Consider the following 24,481-nt stretch of genomic DNA (forward strand, 5'->3'; position numbering starts at 1 on the left):
CTAGAGGCAAAACAAAGGCAAGAAAAAGAACTTCATGGACCAAGCAACACATGATCTCCATTAAGGACGGAGATGCATATAAGCGTCGATGTGCCTATTGTCACTTGATGTGGGCAAGCTCTACATCTACAGGTTCTATCGCCAAGCATTTATTAGATAAGCATAATATTAATAGCACATCACAACCACAAACTTATAGCAATGTTCTTGTCCAAAGTAACATAAATGCTACTTCATCTACATTAACTATATCTCATACTCTAGAGAAGAAGTTTGATAGTACTGTTGTTAGATACATAGTCACATCAATGCTACCTCATGCACATATTGAGTCTTCTAGTTTTAAGAGATTAATGCATGAAGTCTTGCCCACTTATCAACTTAAATCATCTCGTACACTTAAGAGATTAGTGTTACGAATGTATGTTGTTCTTCGCCATTTAGTTATTACTTATTTGTCCTCACAAAATTTTAGATATGCTATAACATTTGATGGGTGGACAAAAAACATTTTGAAAGGATTTTATCCTGTGACTTTACATTTTGTTTGTTTCGAGTCTACTAAGCCTGCTAGTGTGCTTTTAGACTTCCTAGATGTCTTTCCGGGAGATGGGATAGGAAAACGTGTCGGAAAAGATTTATTCTCCCGTCTAAAATCATTTAATATCTCTTCACGTCTTCTATCTACAACTTCTGACGGTGTTAGTGAATCTCTAGTTGCATCAAAAGAATTAGCTAGGTTATTACTTTGTCATCATGGACAAGACATTTTACAATCATCACATATGTTAAGATGCATGGTGCATACATATCAACTAGGTGTAAAGTCTGCATTAGAAGTTATTATTCCTTCTACTATGAAGTTAAGGAAGACATTACATTCTATACACGCAAGTAAAGTGAGTAGAGCTATATTTAAAAAATATTCAAAAACCATGCATGAGAATGGAGAACATGAACCACCATGTGTAGATTGCATTACTAGATGGAATTCAACCCTAATAATGTATCAACAATCCTTAAAATTAAGAGATGTCTTGATTTGTACCACAAGTGACAATGTCATTGCTAATGAGTTTGTGGACCATACACTCCATAGAAGATTGGAGTCATATACAAAGTATGGAACAATGGTTGCTTGTGCCTGCTAAAATTTGTAATTACTTGAGTGGGTCAAAGTATCCGACCCTCTCAATAGCCGCGCTTGCATTCAACAACTTATTAGCACATTGTAATAAATATATTTCTATGGATATGAACTCGGTTGATTCATCCTCCGAGAAGATTACTCTTCAAGTGCAACAAGAGGCTAGTAACAAATGCTTACAATATCTAATCAAGTACCAAGAATCCCTGAAATCTATTCCATCTCGAATCGCAATGTTTGTTGACCCGAGGTACTAATGTTTTTAACTGAAAATTCCCCCTTTTTAATCTTTCTTTCTTACTAATAGTGTCTTTTGTTTGAGTGTAGAATTCCAAAACCACCTAATCCATTTGAGAGAGACCTCGATATAGAATTGGTGCAAAGTTTCTTGACAACCCAATATCATGATCCCTAATGTCGAAGATTCTCTATCCGAAGATGCATGTGAAGGATCTCCATTTGATTTTTTGGATATTTGGGATATGAACAATGACAAATCTCGTGAATCATCAGCTCGAACAGAAATTGACGGTTTCTTGAAGGTTACACGAGTGAAGAGTTCCGTAGACCCTCTACATTGGTGGTCTACCAACAGGTTTCAAGCTATATTGCATCATGTTGTATTAAACAAATTTGTTATTTTTGGTAATTAATGAACACATTTTGATAGTATCTTTTTTATGATTTGAAACAAATCCATTTTTCCAAGGATGTATAAAATGGCATGCGATTATTTGGCTATTCCAGCTTCATCAGTGCCTTCAGAGGAAGCTAACTCCGAAGCTCGTGATAACCTCGACGATAGGCAACGGTTGCATTCATGCACTTTCAAGGCCGAGATGTGCATATGATCTTGGATAGATCTACTTGATAGTGTTAATATTCCAATTCATGAAGATATTAATGATGCATATGATACTTTAGATCATAGTACGTAAAATTCGTGTTCGTCTGCCATATCATTCGTTTTCATACGTTGGAAAACGAACACGAATGATATGCAAATATTCGTGTGTTTTTTTTTTTCATTTTTTTCATTTTTTTTTCATTTTTTTTCATTTTTTTTTCAATTTTTTTCAAATTTTCCCTCTTTTCTCCCTTTTCCTCTGCACTAACGTTACGCTCTCTTCTCCTCTACAACCTAGCCTCAAACGATTTGCGGTTCTGCAGAGTGCATTCAACCTTCAGGTATATTTAGTGTAGAAATATGGTTTTAATTTCAGTGATGAAATTTCTGTGCTGAAAAATCAGAAATTTCTGTGCTAAAAAATCAGAAATTTCATCACAGAAATTTCTGTGATGAAATTTCATCAACGAAATTTCAGTGATGATTGAAATTTTTGAAATTTCAATCATCACTGAAATTTCTGAAATTTTGATTGAAATTTCTGAAATTTCTGTGATGAAATTTCATCGTGAAATTTCTGAAATTTCATCGTGAAATTTCTGAAATTTCTGTGATGAAATTTCATCTTTCAGAAATTTCGTGATGAAATTTTGATTGAAATTTCTGAAATTTCAGTGATGAATTTTCATCTTTCAGAAATTTCGTGATGAAATTTTGATTGAAATTTCTGAAATTTCAGTGATGAATTTTCATCTTTCAGAAATTTCGTGATGAAATTTCATCAGTGAAATTTCGTGATGAAATTTCATCACTGAAATTTTTGAAATTTCTTGATGAAATTTTTGAAATTTTTGAAATTTTTTTTCCGTGAAAAAATGTTTACCTTATAGTAAACCATTTATCCAAAAGTATGGTATTTATCATTCTTCGAGAGTGTTTATCATTCTCGAATGATTGAATCATTCTCGAACACGAATGCACGAATGGTACGCATGGTTCATACTATGCTTTAGATATCAATTTAGAAGAGATTATTGCCGAGGATGATGTTATTGAATACTTATACTTGGACAAGTGATTTTTTTTGGAATATTATGACTTGGGACAATTATGACGATCAATTATTGGAATAGTTAACATTTTTGGAATAGTCAATTTTTTCTCGTTGTTTTTCTTTAATTATCTATTAGTTAAATTTGCCTTGCATTTCACATTTTATGTTTTCCTCTAAGCCTTGTAACCATTCTACATTTGTAACATATTGGAGGGGGATTGTTCAATGATAAATTGTGTTATGAAGTTCAATGATAAATTGTAATAGAATTGTGTAATGAAGTTCACAAACCGGTTTACCATAAACCGGTTTAGGGATCGATTTGGTTTGGTTTGGTTCAGGTTTGAAAACCCCTAAACGGTTTAGGCTTAGCCGGTTTGGCTTGGATAAGGCCAAACCGGCTAAGCCTAAACCGAACTGTTGCCGATCCCTAGTATGAACCATATGTACCCATACGTGCATTCACATTCGTGCATGTTTCAATCATTCGAGTATGGTAAACACCCTCAAAGAATGGTAAATACCATACTTTTGGATTAACTATTTATTATGAGGTAAATAAACCTAAAAAAGAACAAAAACAAAAAAAAAACTTTAAAAAAGGGGGAAAAAACAAAAAAAACACACAAGAATGTTGAATAACATTCGCATTCGTTTTCCAACGTAGGAAAACGAATGTTATGCTAGATGAATATGAATTTTACGTACTATGGGACTCCCCAATATCATAAATTTTGGAACAATATCACCACCTTGTCATTTGGACCATTTTGGACATATTAAGAAAAAACCCATTGTTGAGGTCTCAAATAACAACGACCTCAAAACAAGGATGTGTTGGATATCTAGAACCAAAAAAGAACCTCGAGGAAGATTATGTTCTACCTCGCTAATGATGATTATGGAGCAATGTTGTGAGTTGCTGACTCAAACTAGCTCGAAAATCCTTGGAACTGTACTTAAAGAACTTGGATTAGAATGGAGCGATGTTGTATGAAGCGGAAGAGTCAAGAACCCATCTAGTTGCTTTGTTTATTGTAGAAAGCATGCTTCGATGGCATTATCCAAATTATTAATGTTTGAATTTGCGTTCAAATCATTGCTGGCCACTTCGATATATTTAGTTGACTAACTAGTTTTGCGGTGGAGGCCACATGGTTCAGCTCTCCATCTAGTTGCTTGGTTGTTAGATTACCTATATCTTTGAGCGTTGTCATCATTATCCTTTAAAGCCAAGGCATTTGGAGTTATTGTGTGTGCCTAGGCTTCTTGAAGTAATTGCAAGTTCAAGGGTGTCGCCACTAGCTGTGGCTCCTCGAAGTGGTCGGGCCTGTGCAATGTTTGTTGACAGATCAATTTGGAGTTGTAGGTATGTTACATATACAACTGAACTAAAGTTGGAGAGTGGGGAGCCAAGAAAGCTCGGTAGAAGCAGAAGTCGTGCTTTTTGATTTATTTATGGCCGCCAAGCCAGGCTTCCCTTTACCTCTCAGGCGGCGGGGGGGAGCTAGTGGTCGGAGTGAACCAGTGGCCACGAGACACGTGTTGATCGGCTCTGAAACCCAAGCGGATCTCTTCCGCACGTGCACACACCTCTCTTAAAAACGAGCGAGCTGTCCAGTCTTCAACAAAAAACAACACGTGGCATAAAGGAACAGAAGAAGAAAAAGAAGAAGCAGAAGAAGAAGCAGCAGCAGCAGAAGGGGAAGGGGGTGGGGTTTTGATGGGGCGCTGCAAGATAGAGATAAAGCGCATCGAGAATGACAGTACCCGACACGTGACCTTCTGCAAGCGCCGCGTGGGGCTGGTGAAGAAGGCACGTGAGCTCTCCGTCCTCTGCGACGCCGACGTGGCCCTCATCATCTCCTCCAGCTCCGGCAAGCTCTACCACTTCGCCAATCCCCGGTATCTCCTTCCATTCCATCCATCCATTACTCTTCTTCATCTTCTTCTTCATTGCTCAATCCATCCATCCATCCATTCGTTCTCTCTCTCTCTCTCTCTCTCTCTTCTCTCGGATATATGTATATGTATATATGTATGTACTTTAGCCTGCTCCTAGTACTGATTGTCATAGATTCCCCCCCCCCCCCCCCCCCCCCCCTTTTCTTTCCGTTTGCAGCCGTCTAGAAGATATCGTTGAGCTCTACATCTCTCAACGTCGCCCACAAGGTCCCGGACCTCCTCATGAGGACCTCCTGCCGCAGCCCGCCGCCTGTCTCCAGCTCCCGTTGGTGCCGTCTCCTCATCCTGTGAGTCCTTTTCTTCACTTTCCCCCTTTCTTTCTTGAAAACAAAACCCTCTCTTCTTCTCATGCCCTTACTTTTAATGTAGATGATAATCCGTGCTCTTATTATTATTATTATTATTATTATTTACCGTCCCTGGCATGCCCTTGTCGTGAATCTGCTTTGGCGTCGTCTTTTGTTAACGCTACTTTCATCTTAATTGGTGCTGTCACATTTTCTTACGAATTGTGGATGTCTGTCGATCACCTAGTCTGAAGACATCATGCACACCACATGCCGTTTAGTATGGCATTCAGTCATCTATTGCGGCATTGAACATGAAAACTAATTTTATGTTCGACCACCTTATCCTTATTGACTGCATGCAGTTCGCCTTTCTTTGAGGAAGGCACGTTTGCGTGTTTTGGCCCTTGCTATCCTAACATAAACACCATGAAGTGGTAGTGAACCGTCCTTCCATTCAACTGGCCTCCTATAGGTCGCACGAATACTCCTGTGTTGTGAGTATTATGCGTTTCTACATCAACCGAATTTCGGACTCAAAATTGGGCCTTGTAAGAGCTCACTTATTGTTACTACTATACATATCCACATGATCACCTAACGTTATAGTTCACAACAAATATTATAGAACACCATGGATTACTGAATTTGCAAAATTTCAAGTGTGGAGTGAAAGTACCGACCCTTTCTTCTAAAAATCTATATCTAAAATATTCAAATGGATCCCGCGTTATGTTGGTTGGGAGAGAATTCTATTGGATTTATTATGAAAACTTCAGAGGCTAAAAATTTGAGTTTGCAATTCACTTAATAAACCTGCTTTGTGAGAGTTGTTCGAGGAACCAGAGATGTTGAACCATTTGGAACATGTGTTGGGCATGAAATCCCGAGTTGTTTTTGATGTAAGCTTCCCTCAAGGAACACCCTACTATTCTTTCTCAACAGCAATGGCATCATATTGATGCACTCCTTTATAAAAAAATGTGGTGGTTGGTTGGGTTCTATTCCTACCGTTGCATTCCCAGGGTTCTCGGAAACAAGAATGCATTGGCGGGTCCACCGTCAAGAAATGCATATGCATTCCCTGTGGGGTAACTATTACAATCAGCGCCCTCCGTATTTCAGCAGTGGAATGTGTATCTGGGCCAGGGTTTGGTTTCAACTTGCTCTTGAAAACTGGATGTCATGAATGATAAGTTTGGCCAATTTGTCCCATTCCGCTTTGCTTTTTTTCAATCATCGATTTGTGCAGCACCCAACCTTCTCATTTTAACTTCAAATTTCAATTCAAATTCCTCCTGATTCAAAACTCTACTCTTTCTCCTCTCTAATTCATCATGGGAAAAGGCAGAAGCTCAACGTGGAAGGATAGGGTCAGAGTAATCTAATTAGTAATATGATAGTGAGGGCGATTTTGTGCCTACTACCAAGGAGGATCATTATAGTTCCCATATTGTTACTGCTGATCCTTCATTGGATGAATGATTTAGCATCCATCCACACCAAAGTTAGAGGTATTCTAGGATTTTGGAATGTTCTAATAGGATTATGGAGATTTTGTGAATTTGCTCTAATTAATCTTAATATTTGGGAAATGTTTATGCTTCACTTTAGAAATTAGAAATCACGTTACTGTACTTAACGAGTTCTGAATATAATTCATAAAGTATCATAAAGACAACAGGTTGCAATATTGCATACAACATAACATCTATGCACTGACACACCCTCTTAATGTATACTGGCATATTTGTTCAGCTTGCATTCTATAATTGCTAATCAGAAAGAAAGAGACAAAATGTAGACAATTTGAAAAAAATCGGGTGATTCTTGGAAAACTGTAGAGCTTCAATACAAGAGAGTAAGTGATATGTGATGAACCGGAGATTAGTCAAGGGAAGCTCAATCACTCCTCAATTACGCATGTTTACATTATTTATTTACAGTAGAATCATCCAATCTAGGCTGTTTACATGTGGGAAACAAACAATGGTAAATCGCAATTAGTCTTCTATACACTAGTCAATGAATATGCCCAAAGATAATGCTCATTGCCCACCTTCTGGTGAACAACAAAGATGGTAGGACAAATAAGATAGAAACCTCCCCTCAATCGAAAGTCTACGAGGTCGCAATAAGCATCATTTGTGGCAAACAGTTATGGAGATGATCAATACCTTCCCTTGAGCAATGATGAGATATGTGGTGTCTCATGAAATAACAAGATGCAAGGGCTGATTGACAAATAGTGTTCATGGTCCAACTATGGTACAACAATAATGAATCCAGATGGTGAATGCGTAAACTCATTCAAAAGCAAGTGCAAGAACTTGAGATGACAAGCATATGGTTTCATTTTTGTATTAAAGACATCACCCCATGATAGGGTATGATTATGATGAAAACAATGGGGGGAGTATGTAGTGACTCCAAACCAAATATGTAGGTGTACACATCCAAGGTTATTCATATTTCCATCTCCTTAAACCTTGGTAACTATCAGGAAATTTCGATGCAAAAACATAATGAGTGGTTCACATTATTTAATTAAATATTTTTGGTTTAACACAAAGATTTTCATACCTAGAAAGTGTGTAGAAAACATTACAAGCATTTGAAACAAAGATATGGATGATAAAACCTTTTCAATTAAGGAAATATGCAAATGAAGATTGATCCCTTTCATTTTAGTGATGGAGATATGCTTTTTAATTAGTTAAAGCATGCGCATACTAACACTTCCTCCCAAGCTTGTTACCTATGCCATTTGCATTATGCGATTCCTTTCAGAATCCAAGTTCATTTTTTATGCATTTTGGACAACATTCTTGCGTCATCTGATCACTGGGTTTCTTGAATTATTAGTTTGTAAATTCATGCTGCAATTGGTTGTACAATTTTAACATCATTTTACTCATGCTTGATTGCTTCTTGGTATTCTTCCACTTGGATGCTTCATAGAAGCTTCTGAATCTACTTAGATGGCCGCAAAGCCTTGTAAAGAAAGAAAGAAATATTACTACCTTTCAAGAGGAAAATTTGGACTATGAGATTGAGTGGGCACTCAAAAAGTAAAAGACCAATTGGTTAGACTATTGTAAACCCTCCAGCCTTAAACACATAAGGAAGCAAAATAGGATTTGTGGAGTGGAGTCGCTTAGTTGGTTAGTGGTGTAGAAGACTAAATGTAATATATATCGTGTAAAGTTTGAATGCCTCTCACTAGGACTATGTATGGTATACTCTCTATTTTGTGGCGAATATGCGAGCTAGGTTTTTGCCAATCTAATAACGTACGTAGAATTTTTCATGCGTACATATGTATGCGAAAAATTAACAAAGGCACTTTAAAAAATCTTAAATTTTATAGAACACATATTATAGATGAAAAGTGGTGGAAATTCTTAATCTTTTTCTAAAGCATTTATAATTTGTCAATCAACAGTAAATTATGTGTTAGAATGTCTTTTAGTTTAAAAAATGCTATTGAATTTGCTATTAATTTCCTCTTGTTTTTGTAAGTTCCTTAAAGTTGCATCAATTATAACTCAAAGTATTATGTGCCTTAATCTTGCCCCACCTAATTAGCCTACGTTTATTATGCTTTGTGTTAATAATAGCCTAAAGCATGCCCTGCACTAATATTAACCTATCTAAAGCATGAACCATATGATCATTTGTTGACCTTAGTAGCCTTAATCATGTCTCTCATTCGAATTAGCCTTGTTTAATAACCATTGGCTATCTAATTTCTCGTTCTTAATTATGCCCACACTTTCAAGTTGCTCTATTCGAAGTATGGCCCCACATTAGTATTAGCCTATTGACCTTAATCATGTTCCATATTCTAAATATCGTCCCATAATCACAACCCATCTAATTATTGTACCATGCTCCTTAAATTGTTACCCATGAAATTAATTGGTCTCATTAACCATGCTCCCACATTCTAAACAATGTCTTCTTTTTAGAATGTGGATGCATAAAGAACAAAAAATTAGGCCATGAGTTTCCATGGTGATCATTAATACATCAGAATAATAATATCCACATATATCTAGATACATTAAAATACAAACAAAAATACCATGAGAATACATGGAAAATATTGTTTGATGAAGAAAGAAAGAAAGAAAGAAAGAAAGAAAGATGTATTAACGTCTTCTAAGGCCAAATTTGGCCCATGAGACAATTGGTTTACAACAATAGAGTATTTATCCAGTCATCATAACTAAAAATAAAATTAAGTAAAAAAAAAAAAATAGAACTTAAACTAAAAGAGTTCTAGTAGTGTACAGTATGTAGTTTACTCGAAAGTGACTATACACTAAGCCTAATTTTATTTCCACCCAAGCCTCTCGAAAAGAAGTGGGGGGTCAAAGGGTCTTGATGTGGGTTCCAATGTAAAGAGTGCCCTAGCCATGGCTTCTAGGCAGTGTAGCTCACGTTCCCTTATTTTTAATATTGCTTCCACATCACGTTGAGTTGTTTTGAAACCCGGCACCCGAGGACGTCTGGTTCTTCTCTGGTTTTCTGCCTCATCAATGGAAAGGCCGGGTGGTGCAAGTGTGTCGGCATTCGTTGTCTCCTCAGGTTCCTGAAAAACTGCATTTGTTACATGTTCGTGATCATTAGCAACATTATTGTCAACATTTTGTAATTTATTCTCTCTGTGTTGTTTTAGCTCTAGAATGTATTTGCCTAATTTCTTTATATCTAGAGTATCTAATAGTTTGGGGAGGGTGGGAGACGGACCAAGTATGTCTTGGTATTTTGCCCTTATCTCGGCATAGGTTGGACACTTGCATGTAAAGTGGTACTCATCCTCTATCTCTATGTAACATAACCTACATATCCTTTCCTCCCTAGGGACTCCACTAGTACGGCCATTTTCAATCTCAAGTTGGTGAGATGATATTCTAAGTTGTCCAATGGCAACCCTTAGTGCATGTGGTAAGAATACATCTAGATATTTTGGCCGTGTGATAAAACCTAACTCAGAGAAGTGCATGAAGTGTTTCTTATAGTACGACATTTTAGATGGGAGTGGCTCTAGTGGGGTGATCCATTTACACCGAGTGTAAATTTGCCATATTTCTTGGCGTATTACTTTATTGCGGTTCTCATGAGAGATTAAGGTGTTATCACTCGTGTGGTTGTACCTAAGGGGAGGTAGGTTATTAATGTCTAGACCATTCGCAAGAAGCCAAGTCACCATCATGCCATACCATGAGCTAGTATAGCCGGACTCATACAATGATCGAGAGGCCTTAAAGGCTTGATGAGATATTCTATCATGTGGTTGGCTATGTATCCTATCAATAAAGACTACAAGTTGAAAAAGTGCCTCTACTAGCATTGGGGGTAACGTGAACTCGGCCCTAATAATGTCATGTGGTACAATCGATTTGCTTCGGAGTTGGCGTGATAGCATCATCACCAATGGTCTCTCTAATTGCGTCCACATGAAGGATGGTAATCCTGGAGCCCAAACCGCTGATGCATACATGAGGGAGGGGGTCACTAATGAGTCAAAGAGCCACCCTTTAGTCCGTGGCTCTTGAAAGTGTGCTTGGTGGCATTGTCTCTCTAGGAGTGAGAGGGATGCATGTCCTCTTGTGAGTCTATCCTTCGCTGCCTGTGTCATCGAAAATTTACCTGAGCGGGCACTAAAAGTGACTCCGAGATATACGTACGATCCAACCACCTCGACTGGGCTATGGGAGATAGTTAGGTGACACTTAGCTCTAACTTGGGCCGATGTGTGGAAGATAAGGACTTTCGTTTTCCCTAGATTCACTACCAATCCTCGTTGTACACAAAAGTCATCTAAGGCATTGAGGTGCCTCTGTAGGTCGTGTTCGGATTCAGAGAGCAAAACTATGTCATCCGCATAGAGCAAGATACGAACCTGTGTATCCACAAGGACCACTCCGGTGCCTCCCTCACGAGCAATAAAATCTGTGATCTCATCAATGTAGATCCCAAAAAGCGCCGGTGATAGGGGGCAACCTTGTTTTACACCAATAGTGCTAGTGAAACGATTGGATAGGCCACCTGGGCATCAGACACACCCGGACACTTGTTCATATAGTGCGTAGATGGCCCATACCATATCATCTGGTATCCTCAAGCTTTTAAGTCTATCAGACAACCGATCTCTAGGGACTGTGTCAAAGGCTTTGCGGAAGTCCACAAAACAACAATATAATCTCTTCTTGCGAGCCCTAGTTTGGTCAATTAGGCATCTAAGTGTGAAGATGTGATCAATAGTGGAGAAGGCTCGTCTAAAGCCAGCTTGTTCAGGTGCACGAAGGTTTAGGGTCTCCATGTAGTCGCTAAGCTCTGCTTCCATTACTGCACCATATAACTTAGCAAGGGTATGGCCTATCATAATGGTCCTATATGTATTTGGGTCCATGGGGTCCCCCCCTTTATGTATGGGGGTCACTGTATTCATAGTCCACTGTGGTGGAAAACCCTCCGCAAGTTGAAAAGATAGAAAGAAAGAAAGATATATTAACGTCTTTTAAGAGGCCAAAATGGCCTATAAGACCAAATAAGAGATTACATCTTAAGTGTTGTCTCGCCTTTGAGAACAAATCAAAATAAAATAAATACTACATAGTAAATATAAAAGTAAATAAGATGAAAAGAGAAGAAAACGAGGGAATTTGGTTTTTGGCACATGTGAGATTCTCGAGTTAGGTATATTGTAGCTTTTGTCTTCGAAAGATCTCTAGCATAGGTAGATCCAGAATGGAAATGTCTCCGAAGCAAGGGAAGCACCTACGATGGCGGGAGATATTGGCTTTTATCCTTCGATGACAAGGGTGTCGAGGTCTTGGTCCAAGGCGGCGGGTCCTACGTGCACGACAAATTGCTATTGCCCGATCAATTGTAACCCCTTTGTTATGTCCTGGTTTGAAGCCCATTTGTGTATCCCGTGATGAACTTGTAGGATTAGTAGGACTGATGAGCCTAAAGAAAGTTGTTATAGTTCTTTGTGGATGAGCTTGTGTGGCTGTATTCTTCAACAACTTTTCCTGATGTCTCTTGAGCTCTGGCAAGAAAAGTCCTAGGCATCGTTGGTCCTCATATTCCATTACCTTGTGTAGTGGGCCAAAGCCTTGTTTAAAGAGGCAATGGTATCTCCCTCTAATTTCATAAAAGACACTACAATGACAAACCTTGAGTAAGTAGGTGGAAAGTAGCAAATTGCAATATATAACTCCCTGAGATCCCCTCTTTTTATTTGTATCCACATGTAGCGTGCATCTACATCCTTATGGACAACATGTAGCGAGAAAAGAATACTTCAATATTCTATTAGGAAAGCAATATAATCTTCTTAGACTCTAAAAATAACACAATCAAAGAACTACTTTAATCTCAATGACACTAGTTGATAATAGTCTTTCATTCTCTTTTTCTTCCATAGATCTACAAAAAAGAACCGTATTCCTCTCTCGCTACTTTTTTGTCAAGTATATGCAAATGTCTAAACGTATTTTGCAATGAAAATATTAATGGAAATTTATTTACCAATACATATAAATCCTTTTGAACATGTACAAAAAAATGCATTTTTTAATAGTATGGTTTGAAGGCTTATAAGTATGACAAAACCAACTTGGTTTTGTGGAATCATCAGATTCATAATGCCTTCATTTAAAGGGTTAGGGTTGGTGTGTGTGGCTCAGTAGCCTTTTAGCTGATTTGGGTGTTGGTTAGTCTTCTGCCATCACCATCCTCAAAGCGGAATGGCAGTTGCTAGGAACCGTGGGCTCCATGCTTGCACTAAGCACATTGAGGTGCATTATCACTATGTCAGGGAAAGGTTCTCCACGCGAGAGATCAGTTTGGCTTTTGTGCCCACGCAGGAGAACATTGCAAACCTCTTCAGAAAGGCTTTGCCTAGGGAGAAGTTTTAAGCTTTCCGCAAAGCTTTAGGCCTAATCCCATTTGTGGATTGATCTCTATCCACATGGCTTGGCATTTGTTTAACCATGAGTGCCAGATGCTTGTTCATCGGATCACTCCCAAGGGGGATTTGTTGACATATTTTGGTAGTGATTTGTCGACATATTTAGGGTTGGTGTGTGTGGCTCAAATGGCGTTTAGCTGATTTGGGTGTTGGTCAGTCTTCTGCCACCACCATCTTCATGGATAGTCAAAACGCTGTCGTGCCTTTCGGCTCCGGATCGTTTGCGTGAGTCGGGTGGGAACCACCGGGGTTTTGGACTAGGAGAAAAGAAAAATACAAATAAGGCTAGTAAAGAATAGGTATAAAGAGTTATAAGATAAAAATCTCGTGAATCCCACGAGTTTAGTATATTTAGTCAATATTGAGGTAGTAAGAGAGAATTATTTTAGCAAATTCGTGAATCCCACGAATATTTTAGATTGATTGATCATTATAGAAAAATAATCAACAAAAACTACAATGTGCTCCCCATCCTTATATAGTGATGGGAGAGACTAAGCATAGCTACATGCTTTTTCTAATATGTTCATGCACACTAAATGTGCATGTGATGCTTTTCTAATCCTTGCTTTTATTTGCTAAATATAGTGCTCATGCACGCTAGATGTGCATGAGTCACTTTTTAGTTGCTTGCGTTTTTCTATAAAATATTCACGCACTCTAAAAATGCATGATTTACCTTTTAATAAAGGTAGGCGCAAATAAAGAACTTATAGTTATTAATCTATTTGTAGAACACTAAAGATAAGGTAGCATAATGGTAAAGTTGAGGTTTGGCTACGTGGAGGTACAAGGTTTGAATCTTGCCCTATGCACGTGATAAATATCTTGATATTCTTATTTTATTTATTTATATGTAATTAAATCGGTTATATTATTTTTACTTTTTCACGTAGTGTACGAAATACACTACGACAACGCAATGGCAGTTGCGAGGAACCCCGTGTTCCATGTTCGCACTAAGCACATTGAGGTGGGTTGGTGTGTGTGGCTCAGACGCCTTTTAGCTGATTTTGGTGTTGGTCAGTCTTTTGCCACCACCATCTTGAAAGCACAATGGCAGTTGCCAGGAACTGTGGGATCCAGGCTCGCACTAAGGACATTGAGGTGCATTATCACTATGTTAGGGAAAGGTTCTCCATGGGAGAGATCAATTTGGCTTCTGTGCCCATGCAAGAGAACATTACAGACCTCTTCACAAAGGCTCTCCCTAAGGAGAAGTTTGAAGCTTTTCGCAAAGATTTAGGCCTAATCCCATTTGTCAATTGATCTATATCCACATGGCTTGGCACTTGTTTAACCATGAGTGCGAGTTACTTGTTCACCACATCGCTCCCAAGGGGGATTTGTTGACATATTTTGGTAGGGATTTGTTGACATATTTAGGGTTGGTGTGTGTGGCTCAAATGGCGTTTAGTTGATTTGGGTGTTGGTCAGTCTTCTGCCACCACCATCTTCATGGATAGTCAAAGCGCAATGGTAGTTGCGAGGAACCCCGTGTTCCATGTTCGCACTAAGCACATTGAGGTGGGTTGGTGTGTGTGGCTCAGACGCCTTTTAGCTGATTTGGGTGTTGATCAGTCTTCTGCCACCACCATCTTCATGGATAGTCAAAGCGCAACGGCAGTTGCGAGGAACCTTGTGTTCCATGTTCGCACTGAGCACATTGAGGTGGGTTGGTGTGTGTGGCTCAGACACCTTTTAGCTGATTTGGGTGTTGGTCAGTCAACGATGATGGCACCTTGCATCTTGTCGCCCTCTAGTCTCGAAAGTTTACAGCCCTAGAAATACATTATCCGGTCGAGGACAAGGAGCGTGCAGCTATCATCTTGGCCTTTCTCCGAATGGCTAACCTATCTGGTTGGGATCCAACATCGTATTTAGGTGCTGACCCAAACCACAAGAATCAAGATTTTGGAAATTTACTTTAGTAGTTATAAGCTTAAGATTAGAATAGGTAGGCTTAAGCCTTAAGATTTAAAAAGTGATCGAGGGGAGGGAGGGAGAGAAAGAAAGAGATCTCAATTGGTAAGTTTGCCCAAATTTCTCACCCCTCTATTACTCCATACATTTCTCTTAATTCACTAGATGCCACTATGCAATGTAGGTGATGAACCCACGACTAGAGAGAGAAAGAAAGAAAGAAAGATATATTAATGTTTTTTAATAGGATAAAATGGCATATATGACCAGGCAAGAGATTACATCTTAAGTGTTGTCTTTGTCTTTCGGAACAACGAATCAAAATAAAATAAATATTACTTAGTAAATATAAAAGTAAATAAGATGAAAACAGACGAGGGAATTTGGTTTTCGGCACATGTGAGATTCTCAAGTTAGATATATTATATCTTTTGTCTTCAAAAGGTCTCTAGCATAGGTCGATCCAGAATGGAGAGGTCCTGAAGCAAGGGGAGCACTTGTGATAGTGAGAGATAATGGCCTTTATCTAGAAAAAAAGAAAGAAAGAAAGAAAGAAAGATATATTAACGTCTTTTAAGAGGCCCAAATGGCCTATAAGACCAAACAAGAGATTACATCTTAAGTGTTGTCTCGTCTTTGAGAACAACAAATCAAAATAAAATAAATATTACTCCGTAAATATAAAAGTAAATAAGATAATAAAAAGATTAGGGAAACTGGTTTCTGGCACATGAGAGAGAAGAAAGAAAGAAAGATATATTAACGTCTTTAAGAGGCCAAAATGGCCTATAAGACCAACTAAGAGATTACATCTTAAGTGTTGTCTCATCTTTGAGAACAAATCAAAATAAAATAAATATTACACAGTAAATAGAAACGTAAATAACATGAAAAGAAAAGAAATGAGGGAATCTGGTTTTTGGCACATGTGAGATCCTCAAGTTAGGTATATTGTAGCTTTTGTTTTCAAAGATCTCTAGCTTAGGTTGATCGAGAATGGAAATGTCTCCAAAGCGAGGGAAGCACCTACGATGGCGGGAGATAATGGCTTTTATCTTTCGATGACAAGGGTGTCGAGGTTGTGGTCCATGGGGTCGAGGCCTACGTGCACGAGAAATTGCCATGGCCCGATCAATTATAACCCCTTTTTTATGTCCTGGTTTGAAGCCCATGTGTGTATCCCGGGGTTGACTTCTAGCATTAGGAGTGATGGGGCTAAAGAAAGTTATAGTTCTTTGTGGATGAGCTTGTGTGGCAGTATTCTTCAACAACTTTTCCCGATGTCTCTTGAGCTCTGGCAAGAAAAGTCTTAGGCATCGTTGGTCCTCATATTCCATTACCTTGCATAGTGGGCCAAAGCCTTGTTTAAAGAGGCAATGGTATCTCCCTTTGATTTCATAAAAGACACTACAGTGACAAACATAGTGTTCTTCAGATTCTAGTCCTTGATGACACAATTGGCAAATTCTCTCTTCTAGAGGTAGTCGTGTATATCTGCCTACCTCAATCTGTAGCTGATGTGATGAAGTTCGTTGCTGCCCTATCACACTACGTAGCGCATAGGATAGATGTATGTCCATATAAGGTGGCATGATGACAAATCCATCCTCCGATGGATGTAAGAAGTGTGTCTTATAGTGGGCCATCTTTGTACCAAGTGGTATTTTGGGGCTGATTCATGTTATCTTGTTTTCCAAGTTAATAATATCAGTTCGGATCACTCTATTCTTTTCCACTTTGGTCATATTTAGATAGGGACAATCCAAGCTATATCGGAACGGGGGTAGTGCATTTATACTCATGCCATGTGACTCGAACTATTGCTACATTTTAGCATACCAATAATGAGTGTCCATTTTTAGCCAGTTGTCTTGATGACATAAGTGCCAACCTTGGGTACCTTGGTTTAGGGAGCTCTCAAAGACGTTGGATAAATGTCACTGATTGGAACAACGCCTCGGTTATTATAGGTGTTGCTCCCATCTCTGCCCGGATTATATCGTGGGGCACCGATGCTTTGCTCCTTATCATGTGAGCAATCATTGACACTAAAGGTCTCTCTAAATCTTTCCAATGATTTTCCTTGTTAAGACTCGGTCCCCATGTCTCTACTCCAATTGGTGTGAAGTGTATCAAATAACCATAGCTTACTTAGTCCATGGCTCTTGGAATTGCAAATGTGCACATTGTCTCTTGAGAGCACCAAGGGCTGCATATGCACAAGAAAGTCATGCACAAGCCGCCTCCTGTAAGGAGAACCTAGGTCCTGTAAATGTTACTCCTAGGTATGTGTAGGAGTGTGTGTATTCCACCTTTTCCTCTCCCAAGAAGAATTCTGGTTCTGATCTTGTTACGATGATTGGGTGGTGTTAAACACCATCACTTTAGTTTTATTCATTTTGATTGACAAACCTTTGTCCGTACAAAATAGTTTAAAGGTAGTTAGATGTCTTTGTAGTCCCTTTGGAGGGTCCGAAATCAGCACAATATCATCAACATATAGTAATATTTGTATAGCTATACCTACTACGTGTGCTCAGGAACCCCCAAATTTCTCTATGTACTGTGCTACCTCATCTATATAGAGACCGAAGAGTGTGGGGGATAGTGAGCATCCTTGCTTCATGCCAATTGTGCTAGCCATTGCCTCTGACAAGCCCTTAGAAGACCGCACTTTTCTTGACACAGATTCATAGAGTGCATAGATTCCCCATTGCATATCTATAGGAACACCAAAGGCTTCTAGCCGCTGCATAAGCTAAGCATGTGGCACAGTGTCAAAGGCTTTTCAGAAATCCACAAAGCAACAATAAATCCTCTTATTGTGGGCTTTGCCCTCCTCAATAAGGGCCCGGAGGGTGAATATGTGATCCAAAGTTGTGAACCCTTTCTAAAAGTCTGCTTGTCCAATTGAACGGCAACCATTTTGCTCTGCCCATATACTCAATTCTGATTCTAGAATCGAGGCATATAGTTTAGCCAAGTAATGGCCAATCATGATTGTCCTATAGTTGATTGGCATCATGGGGTCTCCACTCTTGAGGATTGGCACAATGGTATGTTGAGTCCATCTAGTAGGAAAACCTTCACACATGGTTCTATTAAAGATGTGTGCTAGCAATGGGAGCAAGGTGTCACGGGCATAGATAAAGTGCTCACCCACCAATCCATCATGATCTTGGGCCTTCCCAAATTGTAGCAGATCAATGACATTTCTTACATTTTGTGGTGTAAAGAAGGTTGATTCATGTGGGCGTGAGGCATTCGGGTGAGGAAGAGGAGGTTGCCTTGGGATATCATATAGAACCTTTGAATATTCCTACCACACCTGAGGTGAGGTCAGTTGTGTGGTGGGTTGCCTCTCATTAAACATTTTCCATGCTCTTTTACTCTCTTGTCCTAGAAACAAGCGATACAAATGATCTCCAAATTTAGCCAATATAATCTCATCTTCCTCACGAGGCGTTGGAAGGTTGCTCTCGCTTGGTGGTGTGGTGAGGTCAGTTGTGTGGTGGGTTGCCTCTCATTAAACATTTTCCATGCTCTTTTACTCTCTTGTCCTAGAAACAAGCGATACAAATGATCTTCAAATTTAGCTAAATATAATCTCATCTTCCTCACGAGGCGTTGGAAGGTTGCTCTCGCTTGGTGGTGTATATAAATGCCCCGAGTTACATCACGCTGCAAGCATCTCCTTGTATCACGACATTCCTCATCATACCAACTATTTTGTATTACTCTACGGAGTTTGGGGGGATTGGCCGTTGTGTGAGGGAAGGCATTTGGGGGTTCTTTTATGCAATGATTTGGAGAAACCTTGGGTAAGTTCTTCAAGGGGTGCGAAAGGATCCAAATCTAGCATGCCATTGTATACACCACAACTATACACATCCATTGTCTCGCGAGTGAATAGATACTTAGCCAACCCACTCTCCTTAGCATATACATCCTTTGTGCATCCATCCTTTACCTCAAAGCGTAGATATAGTGAACACTTTTATTTCAGGTATAAGAGATGGAGATCCCATTAGATAATGGATTGTGCTTGCACACTCTTTTGGGTTCCAACATGTCAAAGCATCTGATCCAGGCCATTGTGACAAGCCATTATATATCACAAATCCATGCGTGCTTCCCAAGGCTAGAAAGTGGTTTCCATATTCAGTTATAGCACTCATATGTTGAGCTTGTCGCTTTGGACCAACCTCTTCCGCCATAACTTCTCCATAAATAGCCTCACTGGTGTTAAATATAGTTGTTTATTCATCCTTGGTTCGTGCATTAAAATCTCCTAATAGTATAATGTCCCCCATAGTAGCAAATCTTCGGAGGTCAAATATGACTTATGAGACCAAAAATATTACATTTCATGTGATACGTGTGCAAGTGAGTAGCGACTCTTGATGTTCAAGACCCTTACCAATGAATGTTGCAATCGAGAGTGCACATCATGGTTGTGAGAGAAGTTCGTGCAAGGATTGGGCTTGGTCGAAGAGATGTGGAAAGCATAGTCGAATATGATCAAAGGAAGAGCATTGTATCAAAGTGTGATACTCAGACTCTCGAACTTGTTCAGGGCAAAGTGTGCATAGCTTGCCACTCTCATCACTTGTGCCCCAACGCCCCGTCTCACATCGCAATGCATGCGAGCTAAGTTGCATGGAAACAATGGTTCGAATGGCAGATATTAGGATGGGCTCTAACATGTATCGATGTGTATGGCTTCCCCTCTCCGCGAAGAATATGGTTTTGTAGTTAGGTGCAAAATTTGTAGTATAATGTGTGAAGCGTGAGCCTCCACATTTTTCCCACATCATGATACATTGGCGTTGCAAAAAGGCCTCATTTATAGAGGAATCTAGTGGTGAATCATGAAGCAAGTGTCTTGCATCCCATCTACCAAACCATTTTTCTAAATCTTGCATCAAACCAGAACACAAAATTTTACTTTTATGTGTTTTTTGGATCTTTTTGCTTGCTTCCTATGCAATTCTAGGATGTCGATGTGAGGGTCTTTTTTGAACCTTATGCATGTATTCAACAACCCTTTCCATGGCCATGATCTCAATAATGGGAAGCGATCTCGTCTTAAGGAGGAGGGTGTAGGGAGTTTGTTTCTAAGGAAACATTCTAAGGAAATATTTTTGGACATTTTCAAACTCTTTCCATGTAGATTTAGGGATGCTACTGCCCCATACTTCCACCCTATAGAGAAGAACCGGGGTCACCAAAGTGTCGAAAAGATATTTCTTGAGGACCCAACACTTAATATCTCTAAGATTTCATGTTTTCTCAAATGCATAATATACTCGCTTAACCGCCTCTAAGCGGCGTGTAGCACATTCATTCCATCTATGATTTGATTGAACTTCGAGGCCAAGATATTTGAAGCTTTGCACAATTCAAGTGGCTCATTGTTGTACATAATGGATGGTTTATCTCTTTTTTGGCTCTTTACAAGCATAATCTTTGTTTTAGAGCTATTGACACTTAATTTAGTGTGCATGCAAATTGACAACCCTTTCCATGGCCATGATCTCACTGGCAATTGATCCCCTCTCATGAAGTAGGAGGGTGCTTGGCATCTGTTTCTTCACTTGGAGAAACTTTAGAAGGAAAAGATTTTGGACATGTTCAAACTATTCCTAAGTAGACTTGGCAATACAATTACCCCATAGACAAGCAACGGTGTCACAGAAAGGGTCGAAAGGTATTTCTTAAGGACTCAACACTTAACTTCATTTTGTCTTCCCCTAGTGGCGGGTAGCACATTCATTCAATGTATGATTTGAAGGATTTTCTAGGCTAAGGTATTGAAAGCTTTTTATAGTTTAAAGTGTCACATTAATATACATAATGTGTTGAGAATCAAGCTCAACATAGCACAACGTGTGAACACACCTTTTGAGAATCAAAGGTCAAGAGTCACACCACTACTCTCTACACATTAACTATGTGTCATAGAATCATATTCTATGACACATAACTAATGAGTTACATATTCCCCATGACTATGAGTCTTCACATTCCCCAAGAGAGAGTGGTTGTAGTTAGTTAATGAAGAGAGAGAGGGTGACTATATATAAAGCACCCTCCTCACACTTCATACTAAGTCGATTGTGACTCCTTATTATGCTACATTTTGTAATTTTTATTCTACTTGTGCAATATACACCTTCTTCTTGAGTATTCCTTTTTCTATCTATCTTGTGTTCTCTCATCTCTCCTCTAATTCCTCTCACTCATACACATAACACATCTCTTCCGCGACACAAGAATCATACCCGATTCTTTACATAATGCATGGTGTATCCTTATTTTGGTTGTTGAAAAGCACAATATTTGCTCGAAAGTTTTTTTTACTCAACTTTATTTGCATGGAAAACTCTTATAATGCCCTATTAAGCTTTTCTTGATCTCTTAAAGAATTTCCAACAAGTATGACATCATTTGCATACAACAAAGTCATGATGACTTCATTCCCAATAATAGTTTCATCAATACATTCTTGCTTCACAAATCTGGCAACCATTTGTTCCAGTTATCAATATGTAGACCAAATAGAGTTGGTAAGGGTGGAATCCTTATTTAACACTAGTAGTGCTAGAAACAAATTTGATACTATTTCAAGTTTGTAGGAGTAACTTCCCATATGGGTCCAAATCTTTATCATCAATAGAAGAAGATACATTTGTATACCCTCTTGCATTCTTGAGATATATGAGATGAAAGATTTTTGTGCATGAAATCCCAAACTTCTTGCAAGAGCATTTATGTCACCAAAGACAATAACTTCCCCATTGGTTTTCAAGTAAGCAATGTTATCTTCTATATTGACAATGAGTTGTTCTTTATCCAAAACAAGTACAAAAGTTAGAATCTTGATAAGGAATAGAGAAACTAACTATAAAAGGGGACATATGTTTTGATGCTTCTATTATGGTGTTCGTTGTTTTGTGGGAGTTATAAATATGATTTGGCCATCCACAACTATAAGGGGGTTGATATCTTGACGTTCATTTACTACATTTCAATACTTTTATTAATGTTCGTATAGATATGCTAGGAGTTGTACTCAATCACTTAATGACACTCAAAATCAAAGTACCATAAAGTCGTTGACATGTCTTTACAATAGTACAATCTAATGGTGGGGTGCAAAATGATAGAAAAACGTGTACTTAAGAGAGAAGAAGATACGATTGTAAGAATTGTAAATAGATAATACGATTTAGTTTTTGACAACTATAATGGAGTTAAGGTCCAAACTCTAATGTACTGTATTCGCTAAAAGCTTTTATTAGTAGTAGGAATATACTAGAACTAAGCTTGTACTTGACCACTGAATGACCTACAAAACCAAGGTATGATGAAGCAACAACATGTGTTTACAACATTGCAATCAAATGATAGAGAACAGTATGCTAAGTCAACCTCTATTTAAGAGGATAATAATGCAATTGTAGGAATTGCAAATATACACTACGATCAGACCACCTATAATTGTAGTGCTGTTGAGGTCCAAACCTTGATGTACTTTATTAGTTGTTAAAATCTTAAATTATTTATAGTCGTAGCAATATCCTTGTTCGGAGTAAAGGACAAGTTTTACTTAACCACTTAATTATAAACGACAAAAACCAAGGCATGATAAAGTGATCAAAATTCTTTTATAGTAATACAATTCAACAATATTATCGAATCATCTTAAGGAGAAGAAGTGAAGGGTAGCCAAGTGACTATTTAAGGATCAATCATAGGGCTTTAGTTATTACCATTGCTATTAGTAGGGCATTGAGCTTTGTACCCATGGATAATATACTTGGTGCTTTCTTTTATTTTTCATCACCTCTCTACGACTAGCACCACCCACCCTACATGAAGTGACTCCTACATGCGACGTACCATTCCCCACCTTTTGCGACGATTGATCACATAATTGATTAGCATGAAGAAAAACGTTAAAATGTTTCTCAATAATAAATGTTCCATTGGAGAAGAGAAAGACGACTGAGGACTCGTGAATCTTTTGCACAATAGTGAGATATTTTCTCAGGCCTATGTTATTGTGCTTATTTACACTAATTTAGAATGTTGTTGTCATGAGGTATAGTAAAGGCAGGAAAGAACAAAAAGGGAAGTTGTACAAAGGCTTGAGATTTCGGTTGAAGTGGTTAACACGGGAAAAGTCAAAAGAATCTAAAATAAAAATAAAGCATAGTTTCAACAACACAATGTATGAGATGAACGACATTACATGAGTGATTACAAGGAAGATGCAAGATGTACCAATTGCATTAAGAAAAGACAAAAGGACTATCAAGAAACCTCTTCACTATGGTGATACAATAGCATGTGCAATCTCAATTGAAATGATGAAATTCTTGTCACTTATCGAGAAGCAATTCAGGATGTTAAGAACGCCAAGTGGAGGAATGTAGTGGAAGAAGAAATGCAATCCCTCGAGAAAAATCAAACATGGAAGCTAGCAAGCTTACCCAAAGGAAAGAAGGTGATTGGTTGTAAAGATGGATTTTGTAACAAGATTGACGTTCCCTATAAGGCAAGATTGGTAGCTAAAGGCTATGCTCAAACGGAGGGAGTAGATAACATTCTTATTGGCCATGGTAGGAAAATTGAATTTTGAACTAGTTTAGATGGATGTAAAAACTGCATTTCTACATGGAGACTTGGATGAGGAAATCTAAATGAGTCAACTAGAGGTATTCAAGGTTGCTGTAAAAGAAAAGTTGGTGTGCAAGCTTAACAAATCATTGTACGGGTTAAAATAATCCTCAAGACAATGTTACATGTGATTTGATAAGTTTATGCAAGGGCATGTGTATATTTTCGCAAGCTACAAGATGAAGTATTCATATATATTCTTCTTTATGTTGATGATATGTTGATAGCTTCAAAGAACTAAGAAGCAATTGAAAAGCTGAACGCTCAACTCAATCAAGAGTTTGAGATGAAGGCTATGGGAGAAGTAAAAAGGATTCTTGGTATGAAGGTATGCAAAGACGGAGAATGGGGGAGGTTGTACTTAACTTAGAAAGAAGATCTGAAAAAAGTACTAAAGCGTTTTAACATGAATGAACAATCAAAGCTTGTAGCCACTCTTGCTCCTAATTTCAAGCTTAGTGCATCTTTATCTCCAAAGAATGATAAGGAATAGGAATACATGTCAAAGGTTTTCTATGCATTCTATTGGTAGCTTGATCTATGTTATGGTGTGTACAAGGTTTGACATTTCACAAGCAATTGGAGT

The 24,481-nt window shown here is 38.5% G+C and overlaps 1 protein-coding gene across 3 annotated transcripts in view; it reads left to right on the plus strand.

Moving 5' to 3' along the window:
- Positions 1-4,745: 4,745 nt before the first annotated feature.
- Positions 4,746-24,481, plus strand: part of LOC147867464 (MADS-box transcription factor 23-like) — a 47,566-nt gene continuing 27,830 nt past the window's right edge. For 2 of the 3 annotated variants that reach the window (XM_087315254.1, XM_087315255.1), the window contains exons 1-2: positions 4,747-4,953; positions 5,171-5,300. In XM_087315254.1, coding sequence (XP_087171380.1) covers positions 4,772-4,953; positions 5,171-5,300 — 312 coding nt within the window. In that variant the 5' untranslated portion in view covers positions 4,747-4,771. Of the gene's footprint in view, positions 4,954-5,170; positions 5,301-24,481 lie in introns of all 3 variants that reach the window. The other variant, XM_087315256.1, reaches the window with a different exon arrangement.

Source organism: Azolla caroliniana, unplaced genomic scaffold, assembly GCF_043228905.1.
Source record: "Azolla caroliniana isolate FFs.n. ecotype wild unplaced genomic scaffold, voAzoCaro1.0.p SCAF_2, whole genome shotgun sequence".
Classification (NCBI taxonomy): domain Eukaryota; kingdom Viridiplantae; phylum Streptophyta; class Polypodiopsida; order Salviniales; family Salviniaceae; genus Azolla; species Azolla caroliniana.